The 22,064-nt window shown below is 42.1% G+C and overlaps 3 protein-coding genes across 3 annotated transcripts; 1 reads left to right on the top strand and 2 right to left on the bottom strand.

The window, feature by feature from the left end:
- Nucleotides 1-2: 2 nt before the first annotated feature.
- LOC132255509 (uncharacterized) lies at nt 3-1,602 on the bottom strand. The gene is made up of 3 exons (XM_059751583.1): nt 1,500-1,602; nt 982-1,086; nt 3-912 (listed from the first exon to the last, which is right to left on the bottom strand). The coding sequence occupies exons 1-3, from the start codon at nt 1,573-1,575 to the stop codon at nt 83-85; spliced, it is 1,011 nt and encodes a 336-aa protein (XP_059607566.1). The 5' UTR covers nt 1,576-1,602; the 3' UTR covers nt 3-82.
- A 295-nt stretch (nt 1,603-1,897) lies between these two features.
- Nucleotides 1,898-19,885, top strand: LOC132255494 (tRNA pseudouridine(38/39) synthase). Its single transcript, XM_059751560.1, has 3 exons — nt 1,898-2,104; nt 2,167-3,382; nt 18,091-19,885. Exons 1-2 carry the CDS (start codon nt 2,012-2,014, stop codon nt 3,376-3,378), a joined length of 1,305 nt encoding a protein of 434 aa, XP_059607543.1. The 5' UTR covers nt 1,898-2,011; the 3' UTR covers nt 3,379-3,382; nt 18,091-19,885.
- LOC132256068 (uncharacterized) lies at nt 3,411-21,692 on the bottom strand. Its single transcript, XM_059752251.1, has 9 exons — nt 21,535-21,692; nt 21,204-21,372; nt 14,494-14,791; nt 13,222-13,416; nt 5,206-6,325; nt 4,198-5,132; nt 3,929-4,099; nt 3,743-3,860; nt 3,411-3,683 (listed from the first exon to the last, which is right to left on the bottom strand). The coding sequence occupies exons 1-9, from the start codon at nt 21,690-21,692 to the stop codon at nt 3,641-3,643; spliced, it is 3,207 nt and encodes a 1,068-aa protein (XP_059608234.1). The 3' UTR covers nt 3,411-3,640.
- Between the last annotated feature and the right edge of the window lie 372 nt (nt 21,693-22,064).

Here is a 22,064-nt window from a genome sequence, read left to right as displayed (position 1 = left end):
GCACAGATTTATTGATATTCCGCACAGATTTTACACCATCAAGTTGTTCTAACATCTTCTATTCGTCTTCTGACGTCCAGCACTAAAGGTAGATGAGTATCTTGATGAGGACCACATCATTGCGGCAATAGGAGCTGGACAGGATGGCGCTGTTTGGTATCGGGAAGCCGCTGTTGATGCTGAGAAACTCCTGTGAGATGAGATCACTCTTGGCGCTCGTGTGATCGAGAATGGCGATTTTGTGGCGGAAGAACTTCTTCGTCTCGATCTCCTTGAATATGCTGCCCGTTTCCAGGATGATGGAGCCATTTCCCGCCACTTCCCTGGGCGACTGCTCCAGCTGCAGATACAGATAGTCTCGCTTCAAGTGGTTCAGTTCGGCTTTCACGTGCAGATTCTGCCCAGAGATGACGAAAGCCGGACTCTCCACCTGACTCTCGTTCCTCTTCAGCTTCTCCTTGTAGTGATCGATGCGCCAGTAGTACGTGAAGATCTGTGTCTCCTGGCCGGACAGAATGGTGTTGTTGAACTTGTGAATCTCAGATTCGCGCGCGCTGGAGAACTTCGATGGCAAGGACTTGAGCAGCAGCGGTTTGCCCGTCACTGGTGCCATTGTGGTGAAGAAGACGCTCTGCTTGGTGGTGATTTCGGGGATCTCGTTGGGAATCTCAGGCGGAGTTGATGAGATGGATGGCGAAGTGACTTCGGCGGATGCTTGCTCGCGCGCCTGATCGACGATCTTCTGGATGTTGTGATAGATCGTGGGCGCCATGTTGACTGGCGGATGGAGGAATTGGTTGTGCTGCATGAGATTGTAGTGTGGATTCTGGATTTGGCTGAGAACCAGCCGAATATTGTAGATTTCCTGCATCAGCTTGGACTCGAGGTAGGCAAAGGCGGTGTAGAGACTGTCTGCGAGCGAAAAAATCGATGGTGAGAGATGATTTTGAAGTAAACTCACTAAACTAGAACTTCTCTTACTCGATTCGCAAATTCCCTCCAATTTTGTGGTGAGACTCGCCTGAGCCGAAGCCTTCACGTCTCCGGAAGTGATGGTGCACTGGGCAGTTTGGGTTTCCGTTGGCTCTGGAAAAAAGGAGCGGGAAAGGAGAGAGTCGTCAGACAATTGCGGACAGTTCCTTCGCGTCGCGGTGATTTGAGTGCATTTTTCGTATGGGAATCCAATCTGGCAACACGCAGTCGCGCGCGCGATTATTTATTGCGAACACGTGAATGTTCCCAACGGAAAAATGAATAATTTCATATTTATTATATTCGAAGGTGTCTATTTTTACATTAAAGTCTAATATTACGAAAGTTGTAGGACTAAATGGCCCATTCAGGAAGACTAAATTGACCATTTCGATGGTGTCAGTTATTTATAGAGTCACTCTTCGTTTCAAGGAAGGTAAAAAGAGAGCAGAAAAAAGCACTTTACAGCGAGGGTGACTTCTTAAGCGCACTTTCTCTGTGGATAATACAAATGCACAGACACTTACCATTCGCAGTTGAGATGGAAATTATCGATCCCATGAGGAGAATTGAGAAGATCTGTAGCTTCTTTGACAAAAACATCTCGCAGGAAGTCAAGGAACAGCTCGAGGAGACACACTTGCACCGCGAGATGCTGAGAAGCGACTGACGAGATGTTGACAAAATATTTATTTTATTTATAATCCTCAACGAGTTGTCTTTGCGACTCAGTCGAGTCCCAAACGAACAGTCGAATTATTCAAAAACTAAACCCAATATTTTATTGGAAATTCTCCCTTTTTGGGAATGATGTTAATAATTCTATTTAGAGAGATTTTAAAGAATTTTGAGAATTTCTCTTGCGATTGCTCAAAAAGTCTCCAAAAGGGACTAAAGTCGTGAAATTCCGCAATTGCAAGCCCCTCAACGTGGAGACTTTCTGTGTGTTGTCATGTGGTGATGAAAACAGTGTGAATTGTGCTTTTTCCGGCATTTTATCCACTTTTCCGCTAAGGCATTCCACAAAGTGTCTCTAAAAATGACTACAAATAGAGAAATTAGCATGGAATTGAGTGTAAATAAGAGAAACAAGCAATTAACGAGGGAAGAACTGCAGAAACTCTCAAAAGAGGTTATGTTTCAATTGTTTACACCGGAGATTTTTCCTAATTTCTCCTCTTCTTCGACCTGCAGGAGTTGATTGAGAAGGTCATCCAGTTGCAGGCACACACTCTCCAGCTGAAGAACATAATCCAGAAGAGAGATCCCGAGGCGGAATCATCCTGTGACGGTCACACGAGGAGGAAACAGAGGAAGTTTGACTTCAGCAAAGTCCATCGAAGGCACATTCTCCTGAAATTCCTCTACCTGGGCTGGGATTATCAAGGATATGCCAGTCAAGAGGACTCCACGGCCACCATTGAGCATCACCTGTTCAAGGCACTGCAGAAAACCTGCCTGATTGAGAATCGCGAGTCCGCGAACTATCATCGCTGCGGCAGAACGGATAAGGGCGTGAGCGCCTTCTCGCAGACCATCTCTCTGGATGTGCGGAGTAAATTCCCGGCAGCGGAGCAAATGCTCCCCGAATCGATAGAGAATGAACTGAACTACTGCGTGATGCTGAATCAATCGCTGCCAGATGATATTCGCTGCATTTCCTGGCATCCGCTCGCGGATTTCGACTTCAGTGCGAGATTCAATTGCCAGAAGAGGATGTACAGATACTTCTTTCCTCGCGCCAAGCTCAACATCGCCGCCATGGCGAAGGGATGCTCTTATCTTGTTGGGAGCCACGATTTCCGCAATCTCTGCAAAATGGACGTGGCGAATGGCGTGGTTTCTTACACGAGAACCATCGAGAGTGCTGAGATTAGAGCTGTCGCTGGCCAAGAAGATCCTCACGATATGGTGTTCTTGGAGATTCACTCAAATGCCTTCCTGTGGCATCAAATCCGATGCATAATGTCTGTCTTGCTGCTCATCGGACTGGAGAAAGAGCAGCCGGAAGTTGTTAGGGAATTGCTGGATGTGGAAAACAATCCCAGAAAGCCTCAATACAGCCTGGCTAGCGATGTGCCACTGAATCTCTATGGAACAGTTTTTGACGGCCAGGACAATTGGGTGCTGAATCAACACTCTCTCGAGCGTGTGATAAGGAATCTAGAGAGTTTGTTGTTGTTTTCCAGCATCAAGACCACAATGATGCAGGAAATGTCGAAGGATTTGCGAGCTGTGCTGAAGGCGAAATTCCCAGAAGCTCCTGAGACGCTGTGCAGTGCCGAGGACTTGATTCAGGGCGCCAAGATGAAGAGCTACACGCGACTGATGGAGCGCCCCAAGGGTGAGAGTCTTGAGGATCGCATTGAACACTATGTGAAGAAGCGTCGCTTGAATGCCCAGTGAATTGGTGAGTGGGAAAAATTATAGGATAGAGAAACTTTTATTAACTCTTTTGCATTTCAACAAGCAAATAATGGTGACTAGAGGGGAGTTTCTTCCCAATTCGCAAATGAATTGTCGTGAAAATAGAGCTACACAACTAAAATTTATACACCTAAACACACTCAGAAAAAAAATTCCTATTTTATACTGCTTTTTAATGTTAAATTAACTCCTAAAGTTACGTCATTGCACGGCGCGATTGGGTCACATGGGCTGCAGCTGATCATGAGCTCTGCATGCTGTCCAGGGATTTCGCACGCTGATGCCTGAAAGAAGCGAACAATTGATTTCATGCATTCTTCAGAATCTATGATTGATTGCTCACTTCCTCCTCGCCACTCGCAGCACTATTGGACCCTCGCGGACGTTCTTGAACAGTGCTATTGTGTCCGAATGACTCATGCCGTGAACATTGGTGCTGTTGATCTTGAGTATTTCATCTCCTGCAATGGTGAGAAGCGATTGACTGGTGGATTCATGGCATTTGCGATGCTTTCTATACTGTTCTTACCCGCTTGCAATTTCCCATCGTCAGCCGCCTGTCCACTTGGGAAGACAGTCTTCACGAAGATTCCCATGTTGCCCTTTGGGGAGTCTTTCCCGCCAACAATGCTGAATCCCAGTGACTTCATGCCAGTTCCCTTGTAGAATTTCACTATGAGTTGAGAATTGTTCTGGGCACCTGAAAGACAATGCCTGTTAGTTCTGGTCATATTATTCGAAGGCCACGCCTTCCCGGAAACCCCGCCCAATTCATCGATGCTCTTGAGCTGAACTCACCGTCTTTTCCACCTGAGATCGTGGTATTCTCTTGCGAACTGGCATGCTTCTGAGCACACTTGTTGAGGCTCGTCTCTGCCACGGGCTCCGGCAGGTTTCCGTCCGTGTGCGAGCGCTGAATTCTGCAGTCCACGGGCACGGTGAGCTGCAGCGTGGCTTCACTCTTGAAGGACTTGGGCTCGGCGTCAGCCTTCTTCTTGAACTTGATGGAGCGATAGCCGGGCCGCGTGCGCTCGGCGGCGTTGTCGCTGTCCGGTGACGTGGGTCCACTGTGGGCGGGCGTCTGGCGGAGGATTTCGGGATCGGGAAGGGAGTGGGCGCGCTTGGTGAGGCTGAAGTTGGGAGGAATGGGGATGATGGACTTGAAGGGTTCCTCGTCGTCCTCGGCGTCGCTCACGGCAATCGTGGGACTGCAGCGCGACGTGGAGGCGGTGCTGGAGATGGAGTAGCGCGGGGAGAGCTGCGTGGACGCGGGCGCGGAGTCGGAAGGGCGCTTCTTCAGCATCTGCCACTTCTCGTCGTCGCTGATGGTGTTGGTGATGGTGATGCGGTTCGCGTACACGGGAATGTACTCCGTGGCATTGTAGAGGGGCGTGAGTGGGAAGGGCTTGGGGACGCGACTCCTGGCCAGTGTCCGCATGGGCGACAGCAGCGCCTTGCGCTGCGGACTGTTGTCAGTGGTGTGCAACACCAGCTGATCCAGATCGCTGCACGAGAGCCGCTTGGCGCCCATCCTGGACTGGTCGTCGCCAATGCGAATCTTTGTACTGCTGAAGGTACTCGCCAGGGTAGTTAACTCGTCATGCGCGATGACGAGGTCTACGCAGTTGTCCACAAAGGTGAGAATCCGCTGCACGGTGCTTGGCGATTGGAGGCCACGTAAATGATGACCATTTACATTGACAATCTCATCACCGACGCGGAGGCGTCCATCTCTAAGGAAATTGTGAAATTACATTATGCATAATTGCGCGCATCAGGGGGAAAAGGTCAGGGACACACTCTCACCTGTGCGCGACGCCACTGGGATCTATCTCGGCTATGATGTATCTCATTTCCACTTCATTGTCCTCCACACGCGTCTGCGGCGTGAGCACCAGGCCGATTGCCTCCACGGCAGTGCTCTTTTCCAGCCGGATCTGGCGGAAGCGCCTTCGCACGCCGGACTCGGGCTTCTCCTGGCTGCGCACAGCCTCTATGTAGGGATCTGAGCACTTGGACAGGTTCACTTGGCTGTCTGACTTGGGGCTGTGGTTCTCCTCGGCGTGCCTGCCGTCACTATCGTAGCCGGACTCATTGGAGCTGAGGCAGCTGGAGAGACGCTGGTACACACCGGGGCCCCAGTCTGTGGACGCCGTGCTGTTGTGGCGCGAGATATTGGTCTGCGACAGGGCAGAATCGACATCGGAGTTCTGGTTGATAGAACTCTTCCTGGACACGCTGACGATGCGACTCTTGGGGCTCTCGCTCGGCACTGACGACGTGTCTGACACCCTGGAGATGTCCTGGCTCTCGGTCGAGGGCATCTCCAGGGGATCTCCGGTGGAGTGCGGTCGCTGAAGCATCTTCTCGCGCATCCGCGACTGATTGACCACAGATCCGCCGTTCTCCTCGGGCAGAACGGAGAGCTTGGAGCGCAGGAAGGCGTACGGGAAGTGAGGTCGCTTGGGCGTCTGCTGTGAGCCCTCGCTGGCCACCTTGGCGATGTCGTCACAGCTGGAGGACTTCTCGGTGTTACGCGGCGCGATGCTCCGGCTGGCCAGGTTGACGCCGTCCGTAGGATCGTCGCACTTCACGTACGAGCACGTGTTGAGCTGGCTGGTGGAGCTGCTCCGGTAGAGCTGCACCCCAGCGCGCGGCGACTCGGCCTTCCGGGCGTTGTGCAGCATGCCCATGCCGGTGCTGCCGATGCGGAAGAACGTGAAGGTCTTGAAGGGACTGGGCGATCGGTCGCGGTGCGGCTTCATGAGGCGCTCCGCCGTGCCGCCCGATGTCATGCACGCCAGCGTCGAGCGGTGCTTCCGCAGTGTGTCCGCCGAGTGCTGGCCGCTGGGCGTTGGCGTCTTGGTGGAGTCGCTGCGGCGCAACAGATCGAGCTTCTTGCCCATCTTGCGGCCCCACGTGAACACTGCGTCAAAGTAGAGATTGCACAATTAATAGGAGTTCACTTCCTCGTGAGATCTAAAATTACAAGGTGCCTCAATTGATGATTATTGTGCCTCACGAGAGAACTCGTATGTACCGCAATCATTTTACCCTAAATAATCAAGAAACAATTTTATACCATGCGGAATCTCGCGCGAGATTTGATGATTTGACTCGTTCCCCGTCTCGGAGTTCAAGTGAAAGACAAGGAGAGAGAGAAGGCAATCGCCAATTATCACTTTTAATCGGTCAGTCATGCACTTGAGATTACCATTTGAGCAGCCACAATTCTCTGCCTTACCTTAGAGATTTCCATCAAAGTGCTCGTCTGCACAATAAAGCGACACACATTGCTTGTGTTGAGAATTAGTTATCACACAGACTGCTTCAATGAAAAACCTTTGCCGACGAAAATGCTCTTGAAATGTGGTGAATCTTCACAAATGTGGCGTGAAAGGTTGCGGACATATACAAAAGGTATTTCAAGAACGATTGATTGTCATTTGAATTGATAAATTCACAACTGAAGATTACCTTCCTTGTCTACTTGTGAGATTTGAGCTATAAAGTACTATTTTTACTCTTAAAATTATAAAATAATGTTAATGCAGTAAAAAGGACATTGTAGCTCCACCCATTCGAATGCCCCGCCCATTTTCACCCCTAAACTTCAGTTAAACGAGTGTGAAACACCCTGTGAACAGCTGCAGAATCTTGAGAATCTCTTGAGAGATATAATTGCACGTATACAGCAAGAAATCTATTTATTGGCATCTCAAGTCTTCTCTTTGGCCTCTCAAAGTCTTTCAGTGGCGCAAAGATGAGTAAATCCAATAAAAAAAAAGAGCTGTCTAATCTGGAGAAAGGGAACACAAATCAATTCCAATATGCTTTAATGTTTTAATTAAGCAAATGATATTGATGCTCCTCAGTGTCGCGGAGCTTATCTGAGAACATCGCGTCTTCGTGAGGGATTGATTTGTTGAAATTGACCATGGCTGAGAGCATATCTCGACCCACACAAATATTTCTACAGATATTAGGTGTGATTATCATAAAAAATGGTGTTGATTCCTCCTGCACATAAAATACAGTCGTGCGTCTGAAGGTGTAGAACATGCTTCTCCTATTAGGGCTAATGAAAAGCTCGCGCCTTATCTGAAGTTCTACTCCAATGGCGCGATATAAGAGAAGAAATTAAAAAAAAAAACTCCTGTCTTTCCATCACACGACATCGGAAGCGATGTTATAATATGATTTTGTATACACGAAAATCGCTTTGCTGAATTAATTCTATTAGCTCTTTAATGGCTAAAATATTTCCGCTAATTGTATCATATGCAGGATCGCGTGAATTTTATTGCAAAAAAAAATAATCGCGGAAAAAAATTAAAAATCCACTTTTTTGATCTTTTGGCGGGTTTTTTTTTTGCACACAAGCCAACGCCAGTTGTAAGCCATAAATTTCATTACAATTCTCTCTTTTGTCTGGGTTTTGAATGAATAAGAGCGACGAAAAAAGCACTGGCTGTAAATATTGGTCTATTTTTCCGCAATGTTGATGACTTTTCGGTTGATTGCGTAGTCACTGAACCGCCAGCGGTGTCTCTAGACTGGTATTTAAATGAGACTTTTCTACTTTTTTGCACTCATTTTCCTCATTTCGAGTATCGCAATTGAGCCCACGTGAAAAAACACCGTGACCACGCACTGTCGGTGGATTTTGTGGGGAAATTGTCGCGTGTTGGCGGCCAAGGAAGTTGGCGAAGAGTGTATTTGTTAGATGGTCATTACAGGAGGTTCACTTGAAGAAAAATGAAAGTTTCCGTACTGAAGGCGCAGTTATGTTTAATCAGTTTAATATTAAGCACCATTAATCGATGGTAATTGGAGCGAAGATTTCTGTTGGACGGTGTATTTTGCTCAGCTTCTTCAAATGTTGCACCACACAAAGTATTTAAAAGAGCATCAAACAATGAAATGATTTAAGAAGTGGTGAAAAAAAGGGTGAAGAGAAAAAGATCTGCGCAGAGTGAATTAGAGCGGATAAAAAGCGATTAATAGATACATCTTTAGCTCAATATTTGCAGCTTTCCCGCATTTCATGCAAAGAAAATATACTGTTAATGAGAGTTCTCTTGAGCGGGATTTTGGCATTTGAAGATCACTTTGGCATAGCTCTTGGTGTCTCTGCTGGTCAATATCAATATTTATACACACCATCAACTTCACAATATTGATCATTTTCTCCCTCTCGAAGCCCCTCGCGGTCGCAGAAGTAATGAGCCAGAGGAGCAAATTGCGAATTTCCAAGAGCGCGAGGAGTGTTTGTTTGCACTTGAGAGAACAGAGAAGATCAATTGGAGTCTGTTGTCACAATGATGTGTGATCATGACGATGAGAAGTTGCGGTGGAGCGATAAAGAGGTGCGTCTTGGTGGGATTTTCTCTGCGATATGGAAGAAATTGCAGTGCGTCCGAATGATTCTGTTCGAAAATGGTATTATTTATTTGTCATATATGTCCATTGCCAGTCTCTCTCTCTCTCTCTCTCTCGTGATGGGGCAAAGAAAAAAAAGACGATCTGCATTGATCTAATTTCGCGTTTGCGTCGTCAATGTGAAAGTCAAAGACCTGCACGGATTGTGTGTATGTGCAGAAATTCTTCGCATTCGCAATCTCACGATTTATCAGCTCGAAGAGGTTATCGAAGAAGATATAATAAATGTGATCGCGTGTTTTTCCCTTTGGTTGATATGTTGTGACATTAGAATTGTTTACATTTATTGGTGAAAATGCGCAAGATGGATGAAAAATTCCTCATCCCGTATGAAGTTCGTTTTGTTTGTACGCCACAAGAGTTTTTTTTGTATGCTCTGTCAGGTTCTAACGATGGAAGATGAATGTCGAGGAATGGAAAACCGCACATGAAGTGATGGGGAAAAAGTTGTCTCTTCACTTAAGCCAAGGCACATTCACCGTGTGTGTGTGTGTGTCATTAAATACAACGCATGAGTGAATAATCATCGTCACTTGCATTCTAGTGCTTCACGAGATCGCACTTCAGCACACGAGATTTTATCTCTATCGCGCGCTTTCTTCTTTTTTGGCTTCAATAAATACTAATTTATGTCCTATATACGCATGGAAACAGGTGTGAATCTCTATTGATTTCCACACAACAGTGCACGCTCGCAACAGCACAACTCCTCAATTTCCCTTCGTCATTGTTTCAAACACTCTCTTCTCAAGCCTTAAAGTCATTGCGGGATTAATGCTCTAAGGAAACTATCAAGTATGATAGTTTTATGCTTAATATCTCTAAATTCACTGAATTTTTTTCATGAAATTAAGCAAATATTTATGCCACTTTGAGAAATTTGAATCAATTACTTATTTTAGCCTTTAGACTTCAATCATTTTCGAAGTAAAGGTCTTCTAAAGTGCATAAATTCACACTGGTTTCTACAATTTCCATCATGTGCTGTTGTTTATTCTTTCACTTTGAACACATAGCTTGACATAGAGAAGCTTGTGGTTATTGTGTGGTCTACTGCTGAGTGATAGAAAAATAATAATTTTATTAGAGAGGTGACGAGAGATGACGGAAAGTGTGGCATAACGTTGAGCTAAAAAAGTCTTCCATTCACGTCAATCATATTGATGATATTTGCTATTTAAATTATGCTGTGGGCGAAATGAATTTAGCATTCTGTGCAGGAAATTAATCTGCAACCCACTCTGCATAAATGCAGTCCAAATGTGATTCTTGCAGGTGAAATGAGACTGTGAAAATGGGTTGTTTTTTTCTTCTTCTTTTGTTGAACTTTCGCGTCATTTTCAAATATAATAATAATAATAATAATAATAATAATAATAATAATAAATTTATTCTTCCTTCTTTTTCTTTTGTGTGCGGCTGCCGCCGGCTTCATTGCCAACCTCCCCGAGCAAACGGCAGAAAGCTCGGTTCTTCGGTCGTGTATGCCATTTGGGGGAAAAGTGTTAGTTACATATATAGGTTCACAGCCTTACAATTTAATAATTTAAAAACTAACATTTTTGTTTTGAGGCCAGCGTGTCACATATTAAAAGAAAAAGGAAGGAGTAGTGGGACAGCAAAACTCTAAGAGTTGAAGCGCTGCCCACGGGTTCAGTGGGATATCCGGATATCCGGATATCCGGACAAATTGAATATATCGCGCATCGAGAAGATAAATGTTGATTTCCTGTGTCACAAGTGAAATGAAATCATTAATATAATGTTGATTATTTGTGTGAACTTGGCCTCTGTTCGCTTTCAATCCTCTCTTTCCACATTTAGTTCCCATCGAACCGCTTTTTCTCGCAATCACAAATGACTGTTACTTGAAATTTTCATCACACACAATTCAACTCAATATTTATGGCCATTTTTTGCCCATTTTATAATTAGAAAGCCAGTATATCCTGTTTTTTTCCTTTACTTAGTACTCATAGGGTTTTTAGCCGAGACATTTTGCTGAGAACAGTTTCTCATGTCCTCACTAAGTCGATAACGACTTTTCATTACGTGTTTTGATATGCAAATGTATGGCGGTGATATTTCGCCAATTTACAGTTGCACTTAAGTCCATAAATTCCACATATTTTACCCACTAAAACTCGCTTTGATAATTTAGTGGATAAAGTGAAAATTTCGCACATGGAATTATGTGAAGAGATTTGAGGAAAAATTGATTATTTAATTATGTATTATCTGGGTATATAATTTGATTTGGTGATAAATGTGCCAGAATGCAGTGAACACACTTTGAGAAAGTTTTTCACGATATCTTCTCTGGAAAAATGCAATGTGTGCGCATCAGCAGCGTGCAATTAACTCACGCAAAACATTGTGCTTGGCGCCCTGTTGTGTTTTCGGCCTGGAAGGCACGTTATGGAGAAATGTGTGATGATTGCACGATGAGATGTTATGGTGTAAAAGTGACCTCCACGCCACAGAGAGACAATAAGAATGCTTTACATAACAATCTGGCGGGAAAAGCAATTTGAGAATGTTTTCTCTGGTTTTTTTTTGTTTTAGTGTGTGCCCTTTAGAATTGTTGGCTGTATAAACATCAAGTGTTTTGATGACTTTCGCACAGACAATGAGGGAGAAAAAAGCACGCAAGGGAGTTGAAGAAAAAGTGAATAAAATAATACAGTGAAGTCGTGATTGGAATGAGAAGAGCGAGACGTAAATTCCGATTGGAGTGTCATTTACCTTTTTGGGCGTTACTTGAGAGTTTGAGTGAGAGATGAAGAAGAAAAATATAATAGAATTCATACTTAATAACCGTTCACTGATCAATTTGTATCGCCAGGCAGTGCTGAGAGCCACAGACATTCCAATTTCAATTACATACACAAGAGAGGTGTTATCATTTGATGAAAGAGAAAATCCCCTCTTATTTGGCGATTTGAGGGTGGGAAGCCGAAAAGTCGCGTCTGACGCAGAGTTGAATCTTAAAATAGACCCATAATATTGACTTTCTGGATAAGTCTGAGCTGTGACATTGATTGGAGAGAATTCTATTATTAAATTCCCACGTAATATTTACCGCCTTTGGACTAGCACGTCATTAATGGCAATTTTTGAAGGGGACTTTATTGGGTGTCAATCAAGATTTTTGGGGCAAAGTGAAGTCCCAAAACTCCTCTCAATATATCACCACTGAAATTTCCGGTCACTTTGGAGAGAATTCACGAAATTTCAGCAACAATTCGTGCTCTTATTCCTCATTGGACTGTGGAATGCCAACTCCCAATGGATTGGTGCTTAGAGATTGAAAGTTATCCATTAATTATATCTCCGATGAATTTCACAACAATCTCTGTGCAGAGACACTGGCTGCTTTGCCACTAAATGCTCTTTGCGAAAAGAGTCAGCAAGTTTCACATGATTGCGCTCCATTGAAATTTATATGTTATTTTGTATGGTGAGGAAAAAATGCGAAAGAGAGATAAATTAATTGGTGAAAAGCATCGAGCATTTCAGATTCAAAATCATGCAAATTTGTATCTTTTTCTTCTCGCCAAAAACGTTATCGCGCCAGTGTCGAAAAATCCACGGAACCGTGATTTTTTCAACTCTGCAATTAATCTTTCAAGGTGAAAAGGAAGATTGTGAGGAATAAATACAACAATTGTGTGTGAAGTAAAGATATTAGGGGAATGTGGGGCAATTTTGTACTGTGCCATAGTCTATTTGGTTTGTTGTGACCTCACACCAAAATCCATAAACAGAATGTTTATTGTAGGATTTGTTTTGGGTTTGCTTTATTGCTTGGGAACTTTCAATTCTTTCGAAGTTGCTGTGACAATTTGCGGTAAAAAATTTAATTGCGCCTCTCATTAATTGATTGCAATATGCGAAAAAATAGGCCAAAGTGACCTAGAAGATATATTTAATATTTATTATGTCGCTTTTTGGACATTTCATGAGCTTGATTACACTGAATTGAGTTGTGTTGGGAATCAAGAGAATTCAAGACTCAAGAATGGCTAAGATATTAGCGGAGTTAAGCGAAAATATTGACTTTTCCACACTCAATTTTGATTTCTTGGCAACTGTGTTCGCTAAGAAATTGAGAGATTAGGGCTTTCAGTGTCTCTATTGACTATGCAGAGTTTTTTGCTTGAGCATTTCATGCGGGCTTCAGTTTCTCTTCCATCCAGCGACATTGGCCTTAGAGAGCTCTTTGACTCTCTTGTATCTCATGCGGCCCAAGCAATTTGCATTGCTAATGATCGCACAGTGTAAATCTCACACTCTATTGTGATTTTCTATGCTGCAGACACTTTGCCAAATTCACCTAATCTATGTTTACACGGAATATTGTGCACTTGGGAGACTCACTGTTCTTAGACTCCTTGGCCGCCGGTGGCGATGTTATTGGTGTGGCAGGAGCTGACTCGGTGTCTTCCAGCACAACAGCTGGAACTGCCGTCACAACTTTGTAGCCGGGCAATCGACCTTTTGGGGCAGAGGAGAAGAAGAGGCATAAAAGCAAGTGTGTTTCGACATTTTTTGGGGCGGTAATTAATGACGTGACTGGTGAGTTTGAAGATGACCACCGGAGCGAAATTAAGAGCGCAACCGCACAAAAAAAACATGCATGTTAATAATTTTGTAACTGTATTAGGTTTCAACAGTTTTTCGTCAGTTTTTTTTTCCTTCTTCTTCTTCCAATCCTGGGCTTTTCTTGGTCGTTCACTGCTGCGTGTATTCATTGCGCAAATTGCGTGGTGAGATGCTTGACTTTTTTCTTCGTCAAGCGCAAAGAACTTACAACCTGCAGTTGACTTTTTGAGCATCATAAAGTCTTGGACTGAGAGAATGGTAAGTGTGCGACAGAGCAAAAAGAAAATGCTTTGAGTTGAACATATTTTGCCATTAAGCATCGATAAAATTGTGTCTATTTTGCTCAGCAATGCACAGTGAAGAGGGGGCTCACTTTGTGTTTTGTTGGAACCTTGACAAAAAGAAGCATTAAACTCATTCGCATTTTTAGCATTTTCTAGAATTCGCCTCGGTGTTTTTCCCAAGCAAATATCACCGTGTACATTTTATGAATACCGGATGTATTGGATTGAGTAACCCAAAAGCGTGCTGTTTTGATTTATACTCCAATTAATTCCTATATGGCTCACATAGGCCTGGCGGGGCACGAAAGAATTGGGGGAACGATGGATTTTTTTGTAATTCAAATGTAAATTTCCGACGAGGATTCCACTATATACAAATTCATTAGTCAAACTTTGAGAGTTGAGAATTTCACGCTAAGAATGACTTGATAAGTCTCTTATTGAGCTTTTTATGCTGGGATAAAGTTTCTTTTTTTCACTTATGACGTGTCAGAATTATTGCAAACAGACAAACAAGAGAACAATTCAAAAGATTTCAAGTCTATATCTCCATCTGCACCACACGAAATACAGAAGTTTTTCATGCATTTTTATGTGAGTTTTAAACCTTACAGGACGATAACTAATTAAGCGAACGCATTGTTGGTTTCTAAAGCTCCAAAAACTCAATCTTGAAGTGACTCTTCCTCATCAAAAGCTTATATGTGATTGCAGTGTGAAAGGTTAAAGGCTCTCAAACGGACGCCTAATGTAGTGACATTACCATTTTGTCCAATTAGCGCGACTGTGGGGCTCTTGTCGGGATCAGGTGGCGGCGACTTTGGCGAGGCGACGCCAGCAGGTGAGGCGATGGTGGCATTAGTGGCCGCCGTGCAGTCGTTAGTCGTCTCGGGCGCCAGCGGTGAGTTATGGCGGCAATTGGGGCGCTCCTCGGCGACTCCAGTCGCGGCTTCCTTGGTCAGGGATGCGGACTGAGCGGCCGTTGGCTCGATAATTACTGTCGTGGCGAGATTGTCGCTCGATCTGCGAGCCTTGAACAAACGCATGCTTGTTGCATTGGTCTGTGGAGATGAAGAGAGGTGGAAAATGATGGGCAATTAGTATGATTCTTGCTCACTTAACTCCCGTGATTGTCGCGTGTCACATCCTAAAGGCTTTTGTTGCGCTTGTGACAGAGGCAAAAGTGAAATTCGTTGAGTTGTGAAATGCCGAAGAAGCGCAAGCGAGAGAGAGAGAGAGGGTACAAAGAGGCACACAGAGATCAACCTTCAATTGGACAAAGTTGTATTTCTTTAGTACACCTTCTGCAGTATTGCTCAAACAATTCAATACCTTCGCACTGTGACTCCGGCATTCCATCATAGGGTCTTTTTCATATTCATACAATTAATATTACATGCTTTTTCTGCTTTGCTGGTAATTTTCCTGTGAAGTGCATTCAACAAAACATATGAGCCTTGCGATGCAATTTCACTTTTCGTGCAACATTGGAAATTATATGTGTTTTTTTTTCTCTACTGCCAATCGCGAAGAATTGAAGCAAATTGAAGGTGCAAAAGATCAAGAAATCAATTATTTATCGTTGCGCTACTGATCCATGCTTTGGCATAGAAAAAAATGAAGAAAAAATCCTCCTGCAACCGCGAAGAATCTCGTGAATACGCATTGATTTCACTAGAAGAATGTGGTGGGCTAATTGTTTGTCGAAGAATGCGCGCGCACACACTTGTGAGAGATCATTCGAATTTTCATTGCAACGCATAATATTGATTCTTGCATAATTTCAGTCACCTTTTCAGATCCCCCGCGGTTTCGATAATAATTTATCAACGCCACGGATTCACGCATAAGCGATTCAAATTTGACGCCGAAGATCATTTGCGTGCGGATGCAAAGAGCATTTTAAATCTCAAAAGTGTTGATTGTGAAAAGAGAAATTCTTCAAATATTGTTTTAAAAGAAATTCAGTAAAATGTGATGAATTCGTAACGGGTGTTGGACAGTGATTGAACAGCTCAATGTGGACTATTTTTCAATCTTAAACTGGGTTAAAGATTAAAAGAAAAATTGAGAAAGATGAATCGCCAAAAATAGTGCATTATTAATCCCATGCCAAAAGGGAAAATGTCAAGGGAAGCATAATGTCTGTGACCTCTTCTCTCCGCCATTCATTGAGATTTGCAATACAATAATAAAATCCGCATGAGTTGCTGTAGAGCGAATTCAGTGGCTGCGAGACAATATATGATCATTAAATACCAATAAAACGTATTTTATATAGGATAAAAGCGCTTGCATTTTGCGCAAATATTCTTTAAGATTCAATGTGGGGAAAAGAGAGGCTGAAATTCAAATGAAATTGTTTCGTATTAAGCGTGAAAACTCTTCATTTTTCAATCTCAAGCACAATTTCTTCTAATTCCATGAGAAATATTGATTTCCTTAAAATGCGTTTCTTTGATCTCCAAGAGGTTTTTCTGTTGGAAAGTATTGCTTCCCAAACTCCTCTTCGACTGAGCATTTTCTTCCAAAGTGTTTTAATTGGCAGCATTTATAACTTTTTTCCATGATTCCTATCTTGGTAATTAGATATATTCCATTTACAGACACTTCTATCCATAAAAGATACTTTCCTGTTGAGAGAATGAAGCAATAAAATTCGGAATTTCACTCTAAAACTCCTCAATATGCTTCCATTTCACTCTGTGAGTGCCATCAAATCGACAAAGAAAGTACGTGACGTGAAAATTCTCTGGCGTGGACAGGTCAAATTGATAAATCTCGCACGTCTAATGGAAAAATTGTAGGGCAAGTGGATGAGAAAAATTCTCGTTAATTACAGATGTATGTAAATTTTATGTGGTAATTTATTATGCACGTGAGAGCTAATTGTCTCTGTCATTAGACAATCCCAGAAGAGTACCAATTTCCCACATGATGAAAATGGAAGTGAACAATTATAAATTATGTTATGAGCGTCTTTACTTTCTTTCCAGTGTGTGTTTTTTTTTCTTTCAAGATTTCTTGGTTCTCTTCTGATGGCTTTTTCTTCGTCAGACTCTGTTGTCAAGTGAAACGTGTGTGTGTGTGTAGATTTTGTAACATTCTTCTGGGATATTGTCTATTTGTATCTCCACAATCTTCCTTCACTTTCCGTGTAATGAAAGTGGTTTTGGATCGCTTTTTTGCTGATCGCGCAGAGCCTGAAATATTTGCTGATATCATCGGATAAAATGACCCGCACAGAGGCTGTGTGTGAATGAGAAACTGAAGAGTGAAAGAGAGTTTGACGGCCGAACACCAAAAATTGACTGAGGAAATATTAGAAAGTACTAAAAAGATTTCTTGTTGCGGCGCATGAAACACCGAACAGACGATTTTTGAATGCCTTTTTTGCGCGGGAGAATGTTATTTCTCTCTTTCTTTATATGCACATTAAACATCCAAACACAACTCGCAAAGGCGAGCACGAAAGACAAGGTTTCAGATGATTGACTTATTTCGCGAGATTTTCGCTTGTTCGTTGGTGGTAAGATCTCGATGGTCAGTGAACCGTGAAAGTGAAAAATAATTCGGTGTCAGGTTTAAGCAATTTGAGCTCGTGAGGAATTTCAAGCAACATCGAGCCAATTGTGTTCACAGATGCTCACGAGATCTCTTTGCGATATACAAGCATTTCCTCATGGACACGCTCCTTAATGATGTGCACATTTTCTCGCCTTTTTGGCGCTAAAGCATTGATCTACAAGAAAGAAAACTCCGAGTGTTTCCCGCAAAAGTCACCAAGATGCAAAAAGCGCACCAGAGCAGGAAAGAGGGACAATTTATACAATTTCAAGATTATGGATTTGGGATTTCATCCAATGAAGATTATTAAGCCAAAACAACAACGTTTAATGACTGTAAAGAATAGGTTTTAGGTGGATATAAATATTGAAAAGATAACTTTGGGGAATCCAGTTAGGAACATTGTATTTTTGGAAATCAGAGCGCATAGAATACTTATTTTCAGACTAATTATATTTTAGTTTATTGCGCATTACAATCAATTTTAGACTCTTATTCATAATAATCCACAGAGAAAAAAAAGAAACGTTAATCTATTGCGAAATATTCTTATCATTCCACTATGTTTTAATAGCTTTTACCGTCATTTTATAAGATGATTTGTGATTTTTGTGTTTTCGCTAAAAATTCCTCCATTTGCCAAAGAGACACGACTTGATCAGATAAAACTCATTTCAGTGCTATTAGTCAGTATCTTGAAATCTGTGCGTCTCTCAATTCCAAACCTTCGAATCTGAACGGCAATTAAAGGGCCTGCGTTAATCACTGAAATTTACTTCTTCTTCCATTCCAGAAATGTCTGAAATGCCATCAAATTGAGCCCACGACGGGAGAGAGAAATGCGTTTGGGCCTCTAATTAATGTCGATGCAAGGAATTTAATGTGTAGAAAGGCAACAAAATTGACTCTTCGAGAACATGTTGAATTTACACGTGTTGACACGTGTTTGGAATGATGGAAAAGATCTTTTTTTCCCTGTTGATGTCTTCAGTGTTGGATGGGCGAGTGAAAGTATGATATGAGATGGAATTGAGTGAATTAAAGTCAATAATTTGGTGAGTATATCGCGAATTAACCAAAAGACTCGATATCGAGAGTTTGGAAACGAGTTTAACAATCTCTTAAGCAGCACGAGGTTAAAGTTTTTAATGAAATCTCTTTTTTCCACTAATATGACATTGAAGTTTCTGGTTTTTCTTTTTAGCTTTTCTGTATTATATCCAAAAGTGTGATGATATCTTGCGGTGTAATCGCGTTTTTTTTTTTCATTGCACAACGAGCGTCGTTCTATTTTGAATTTTCACCACACATACTTTTCAAACATACAATAAACACCCCCTTTTTCATGTAACATTTTCTGGAATTCCTGCAAGCAATTGACCTGCACGTGAAGTGTTTTTTTTTTCTTCTAAATTTCTTCTTCTATTTTTCTGCCTTGTATCTGTGTGCCGAGAGAATTGGTGAGACCACAAGAGTCTCCTAACTCGTGACTTTTAGAAAGTATTTAAATTCACATACCTCCGTTATTGCTGATGGTGTTTTATATACACGAAAAATCTCAGACCAGAGAGACTCCGAGGAAGGCGATATAAGTATCCAAAGTGAATATATATGATCCAATTGAATGCTATTCGCCGATTCTAGTTTGCACCTCTTTTTTCCCTCCTCATATGTACATTATGTGTGCTGCCCTGTGTGTATTTGTCTTGATGTGGCTCTCGAATGTTAAACAAGAACCGCGAGCTTCAAAACTGTATTCACTCTGTTTCACTTATTTAGCCATTTGATGGAATTTCTCATGCACCATCGCACCATGGAGAAGAATCGAAGATGAAATACACTCGCGAACGCCAAACACACTCTCTCTCTCTCTCTCTTTCTCCCTCTATAAAAATTTCCACGAAGGACAAAGGGACTTTCCACAGCACGATGTCTCGTCACAATTCTCCTGCACTCTTCTGCGGAAAAGTGTGTTGGGAAAAGTCAATCGCGGCACGGCTGCGATAGCATCGCAACAGGTGTTCACGGTCGGAAGTGAAGTGAGAGACTGAACTGCTCGGCGGCGCTCGTGGTGGGTCTTGAGCGGCGCGGCTAAGTGTGGAGGCCACAAGAGGAAGGGATCCCACCCAGAGATGTGTGTATTGGGGCCTCTGGGACTCTGCACACCTCACCGAATTCTATCCGTAATGTCTTTAAAGTTTTCACGCCACGGTCACGGCGAGGTGGTTTCATGAAAATTTTCGACCATCAGAGGAAATCACATGAGGATCCACACGTCGTTTAATTTCAGAACAATACCGTTAAAGTGCAAAATTTCTTCGATTTAATTCAAATTTTGTAGCGCCACGAGATAAATCTGCCTTGATTTTTGGCTGAAAAACAGTCGAGGGCGTGTATAAGAGGACACGCAAATAATTTCATCTAATTACAAATCTCAGACTCCCTAAACTTAGGCATCGAAAGGATCAAAATGCCAGCGGACTGAACTCCCCAAGATAACCTTTTAATGTGAGAAGTAAAAAGACAATTTGTTGTATTTCTGGAAGTGTGCAAAGGTGCTGATTTATGTATTTATAATATTATTTAAAGCAGAAAAAAAACAGATTTATTTGCGCTGGGTCGCTTTGCCAGAAATGTCTTGCAAAGTATGCGTTTAGGTTCACTTCCCGAAACCGCAGGTTTGTGCACATCTGTTCACGCAGATGGGATAGCAATTCTGACTAGGCAAGCCTGGAAAGCCTGGAATGCCTGGAAATCCAGCAGCCTCCTCCGGAGCAGGCTCGTCCTGTGCCTGAACTTGCATGGTGAGGAAGGCGACGAAGGCGAGAAGAAGGATTCCTACGATGATCTTCATGTTGAGAAATTACAGCTTTAACTGATAAATTCACCTACAAAATTCTCGTCTTTTATACTCAACTTTTCCAGATTCTCAGACGAGATTATCAGTAAATTTCACTCTTGGCTGCACTTTGGAAAAATATTGATAACGAATTTAAGGTTTGCATGCAAATTTTCCGCCACGATTTGGTTAATGTCTTATCAATGCAGAATTTTACATGGTTTTTGAGGAAAACACGGGCATTTTTTTCGCTTTTAAATGCAAATGAACTTTGCGGAATATGTTGTATTTCAAGTCTTAATAATGAATAATTTCACCAATTTATGTACTTAGTAAAATTCTATTTTGGCCAAGATTTTGGCTAATTTTTGGCTTTTGCAAAATGAAGAAACTCTTCTAAACATCTACAGTTTGTTCAACTGTAACAAAGAAAAATTATTTTGTAATCACTTTGACTATTTTATACAGAGTTCTTGGTTTTTCTATAAGTTTAATCTTTCTTGCATTATTTCAAAGAAAAATGTCTCTAAAATCAAATAAATTTCTGCATCAGTTCTGTTTACCAATGTGCTTTGTAAGGGCATTAAACTAAGCATAAACCCTTGACTTTCAATATTATTATCTTTGAACAATTTCACATCATCCCAAAAACATCCGTTAATCGATTACTTACTAAATTTATGCGTGACTTTCTGTACACTGTTAAACACGTACAAAAAAAAACAATAATAAGTAGTTTGTGAAACATCCAAGTATTAAATTTGTGTGTTTAAAGTTGAACATCACTGCGAGGCGTGTGCTGTGGATTAAAGGTATTTTAAAGCGTTGAAAATGACCCTGCGGATCCAGGAAAATCAATGGAGAAGAGGAATTTTCCACCCTTTTGCGTGGCTGACACTGAAGAATACCAACATTAGAGAGCGAATAGAATTAGTTCGCATGGAAAATTCCCCTTGCAGAGGTCGATAAGAGAAACTATCGCCACACAAAGGCGATTTTTCTGCTGAATAAAAGTAAAAGAGAAGCTTCAACTGTGGCTAAATATAATCCGAGACAACGGGGAAGACTCTCGTGATAATTGTAATACTTCGCGGAGAAAATTGGTGGCCGGAGGAAAAATGAGATGTATAATTTAATGTGTAATGACAAGCTTCGTCCCTTGTCATTGAGACAAAGTGGAAGATGGTAAATTGAGTGGTTCTTCTCTTTTTGCAAGTGGATTTTTCTGTCATCTTCCTGTGTTGAAAGTCATTGTTTGTATTGCTCAAGTGCAGAAGTGCTGATAAATTTATTAAGTCATTTATACATATACAATGCAGGAAAACATATTAGTTTGTGTATATTCTAACTGATCCGTGGTCGATTCGTGGATATTTGACCAAATCAATTAGAATTCACTTTCCAAGCGCCAAGGGACAGAGTAAACACGAAAGGAAGCAAACTCCTGGAATGCCTGGGAGTCCAGCCGGATCGGCTTCTGTCTCATTCTGTGCCTGAACTTGACCTGCCAAAAAAGCGACGAAGGTGAGAAGAAGGATTCCAACGATGATCTTCATGTTGAGAAATTACAGCTTTAACTGATAAATTCACCTGCAAAATTCTCGTCTTTTATACTCAACTTTTCCAGATTCTCAGACGAAATTATCAGCAAATTTCATTCTTGGCTGCACTTTGGGAAAATATTGATAACGAATTTGAGGTTCGCGTGTAAATTTTCCGCAACGATTTGCTTAATGTCTTATCAATGCAGAATTTTACATGGTTTTGGGAAATATTGAAGTTTCACTTTTCCTTTTTAAGGCAAACGAACTCTGCGGATTATGTGGTGATTCAAGGTCAAAAAAGATTTCTGATATTATTTCTTTACATTCTTGTATTTGAGTAACTCAAATTTGTCTTTTCTCCTTTTTCAACAGCCTTTTATATGG

The sequence above is a fragment of the Phlebotomus argentipes genome, unplaced genomic scaffold (genome assembly GCF_947086385.1).
Source record: "Phlebotomus argentipes unplaced genomic scaffold, Phlebotomus argentipes genome assembly contig_5, whole genome shotgun sequence".
Taxonomy (NCBI): Eukaryota; Metazoa; Arthropoda; class Insecta; order Diptera; family Psychodidae; genus Phlebotomus; species Phlebotomus argentipes.
Note: the sequence above shows the minus strand (reverse complement) of the source record. Positions and strands in the feature narration are given on the sequence as shown.

What these genes read in the sequence shown, in the direction of transcription:
- LOC132255509 (XM_059751583.1), bottom strand. Translation starts at nt 1,575, where the DNA reads ATGTTTTTGTCAAAGAAGCTACAGATCTTCTCAATTCTCCTCATGGGA. An exon ending in TTCCATCTCAACTGCGAATG is followed by an intron (nt 1,087 to 1,499) that starts GTAAGTGTCTGT and finishes CCTTTTTTCCAG; the next exon opens with AGCCAACGGAAACCCAAACT. An exon ending in GGAGGGAATTTGCGAATCGA is followed by an intron (nt 913 to 981) that starts GTAAGAGAAGTT and finishes TTTCGCTCGCAG; the next exon opens with ACAGTCTCTACACCGCCTTT.
- LOC132255494 (XM_059751560.1), top strand. Translation starts at nt 2,012, where the DNA reads ATGACTACAAATAGAGAAATTAGCATGGAATTGAGTGTAAATAAGAGA. An exon ending in TGCAGAAACTCTCAAAAGAG is followed by an intron (nt 2,105 to 2,166) that starts GTTATGTTTCAA and finishes TTCGACCTGCAG; the next exon opens with GAGTTGATTGAGAAGGTCAT.
- LOC132256068 (XM_059752251.1), bottom strand. Translation starts at nt 21,692, where the DNA reads ATGAAGATCATCGTTGGAATCCTTCTTCTCACCTTCGTCGCTTTTTTG. An exon ending in TGTCCCTTGGCGCTTGGAAA is followed by an intron (nt 21,373 to 21,534) that starts GTGAATTCTAAT and finishes CTTTCAACACAG; the next exon opens with GAAGATGACAGAAAAATCCA. An exon ending in CCCAGTGGCGTCGCGCACAG is followed by an intron (nt 5,133 to 5,205) that starts GTGAGAGTGTGT and finishes CAATTTCCTTAG; the next exon opens with AGATGGACGCCTCCGCGTCG.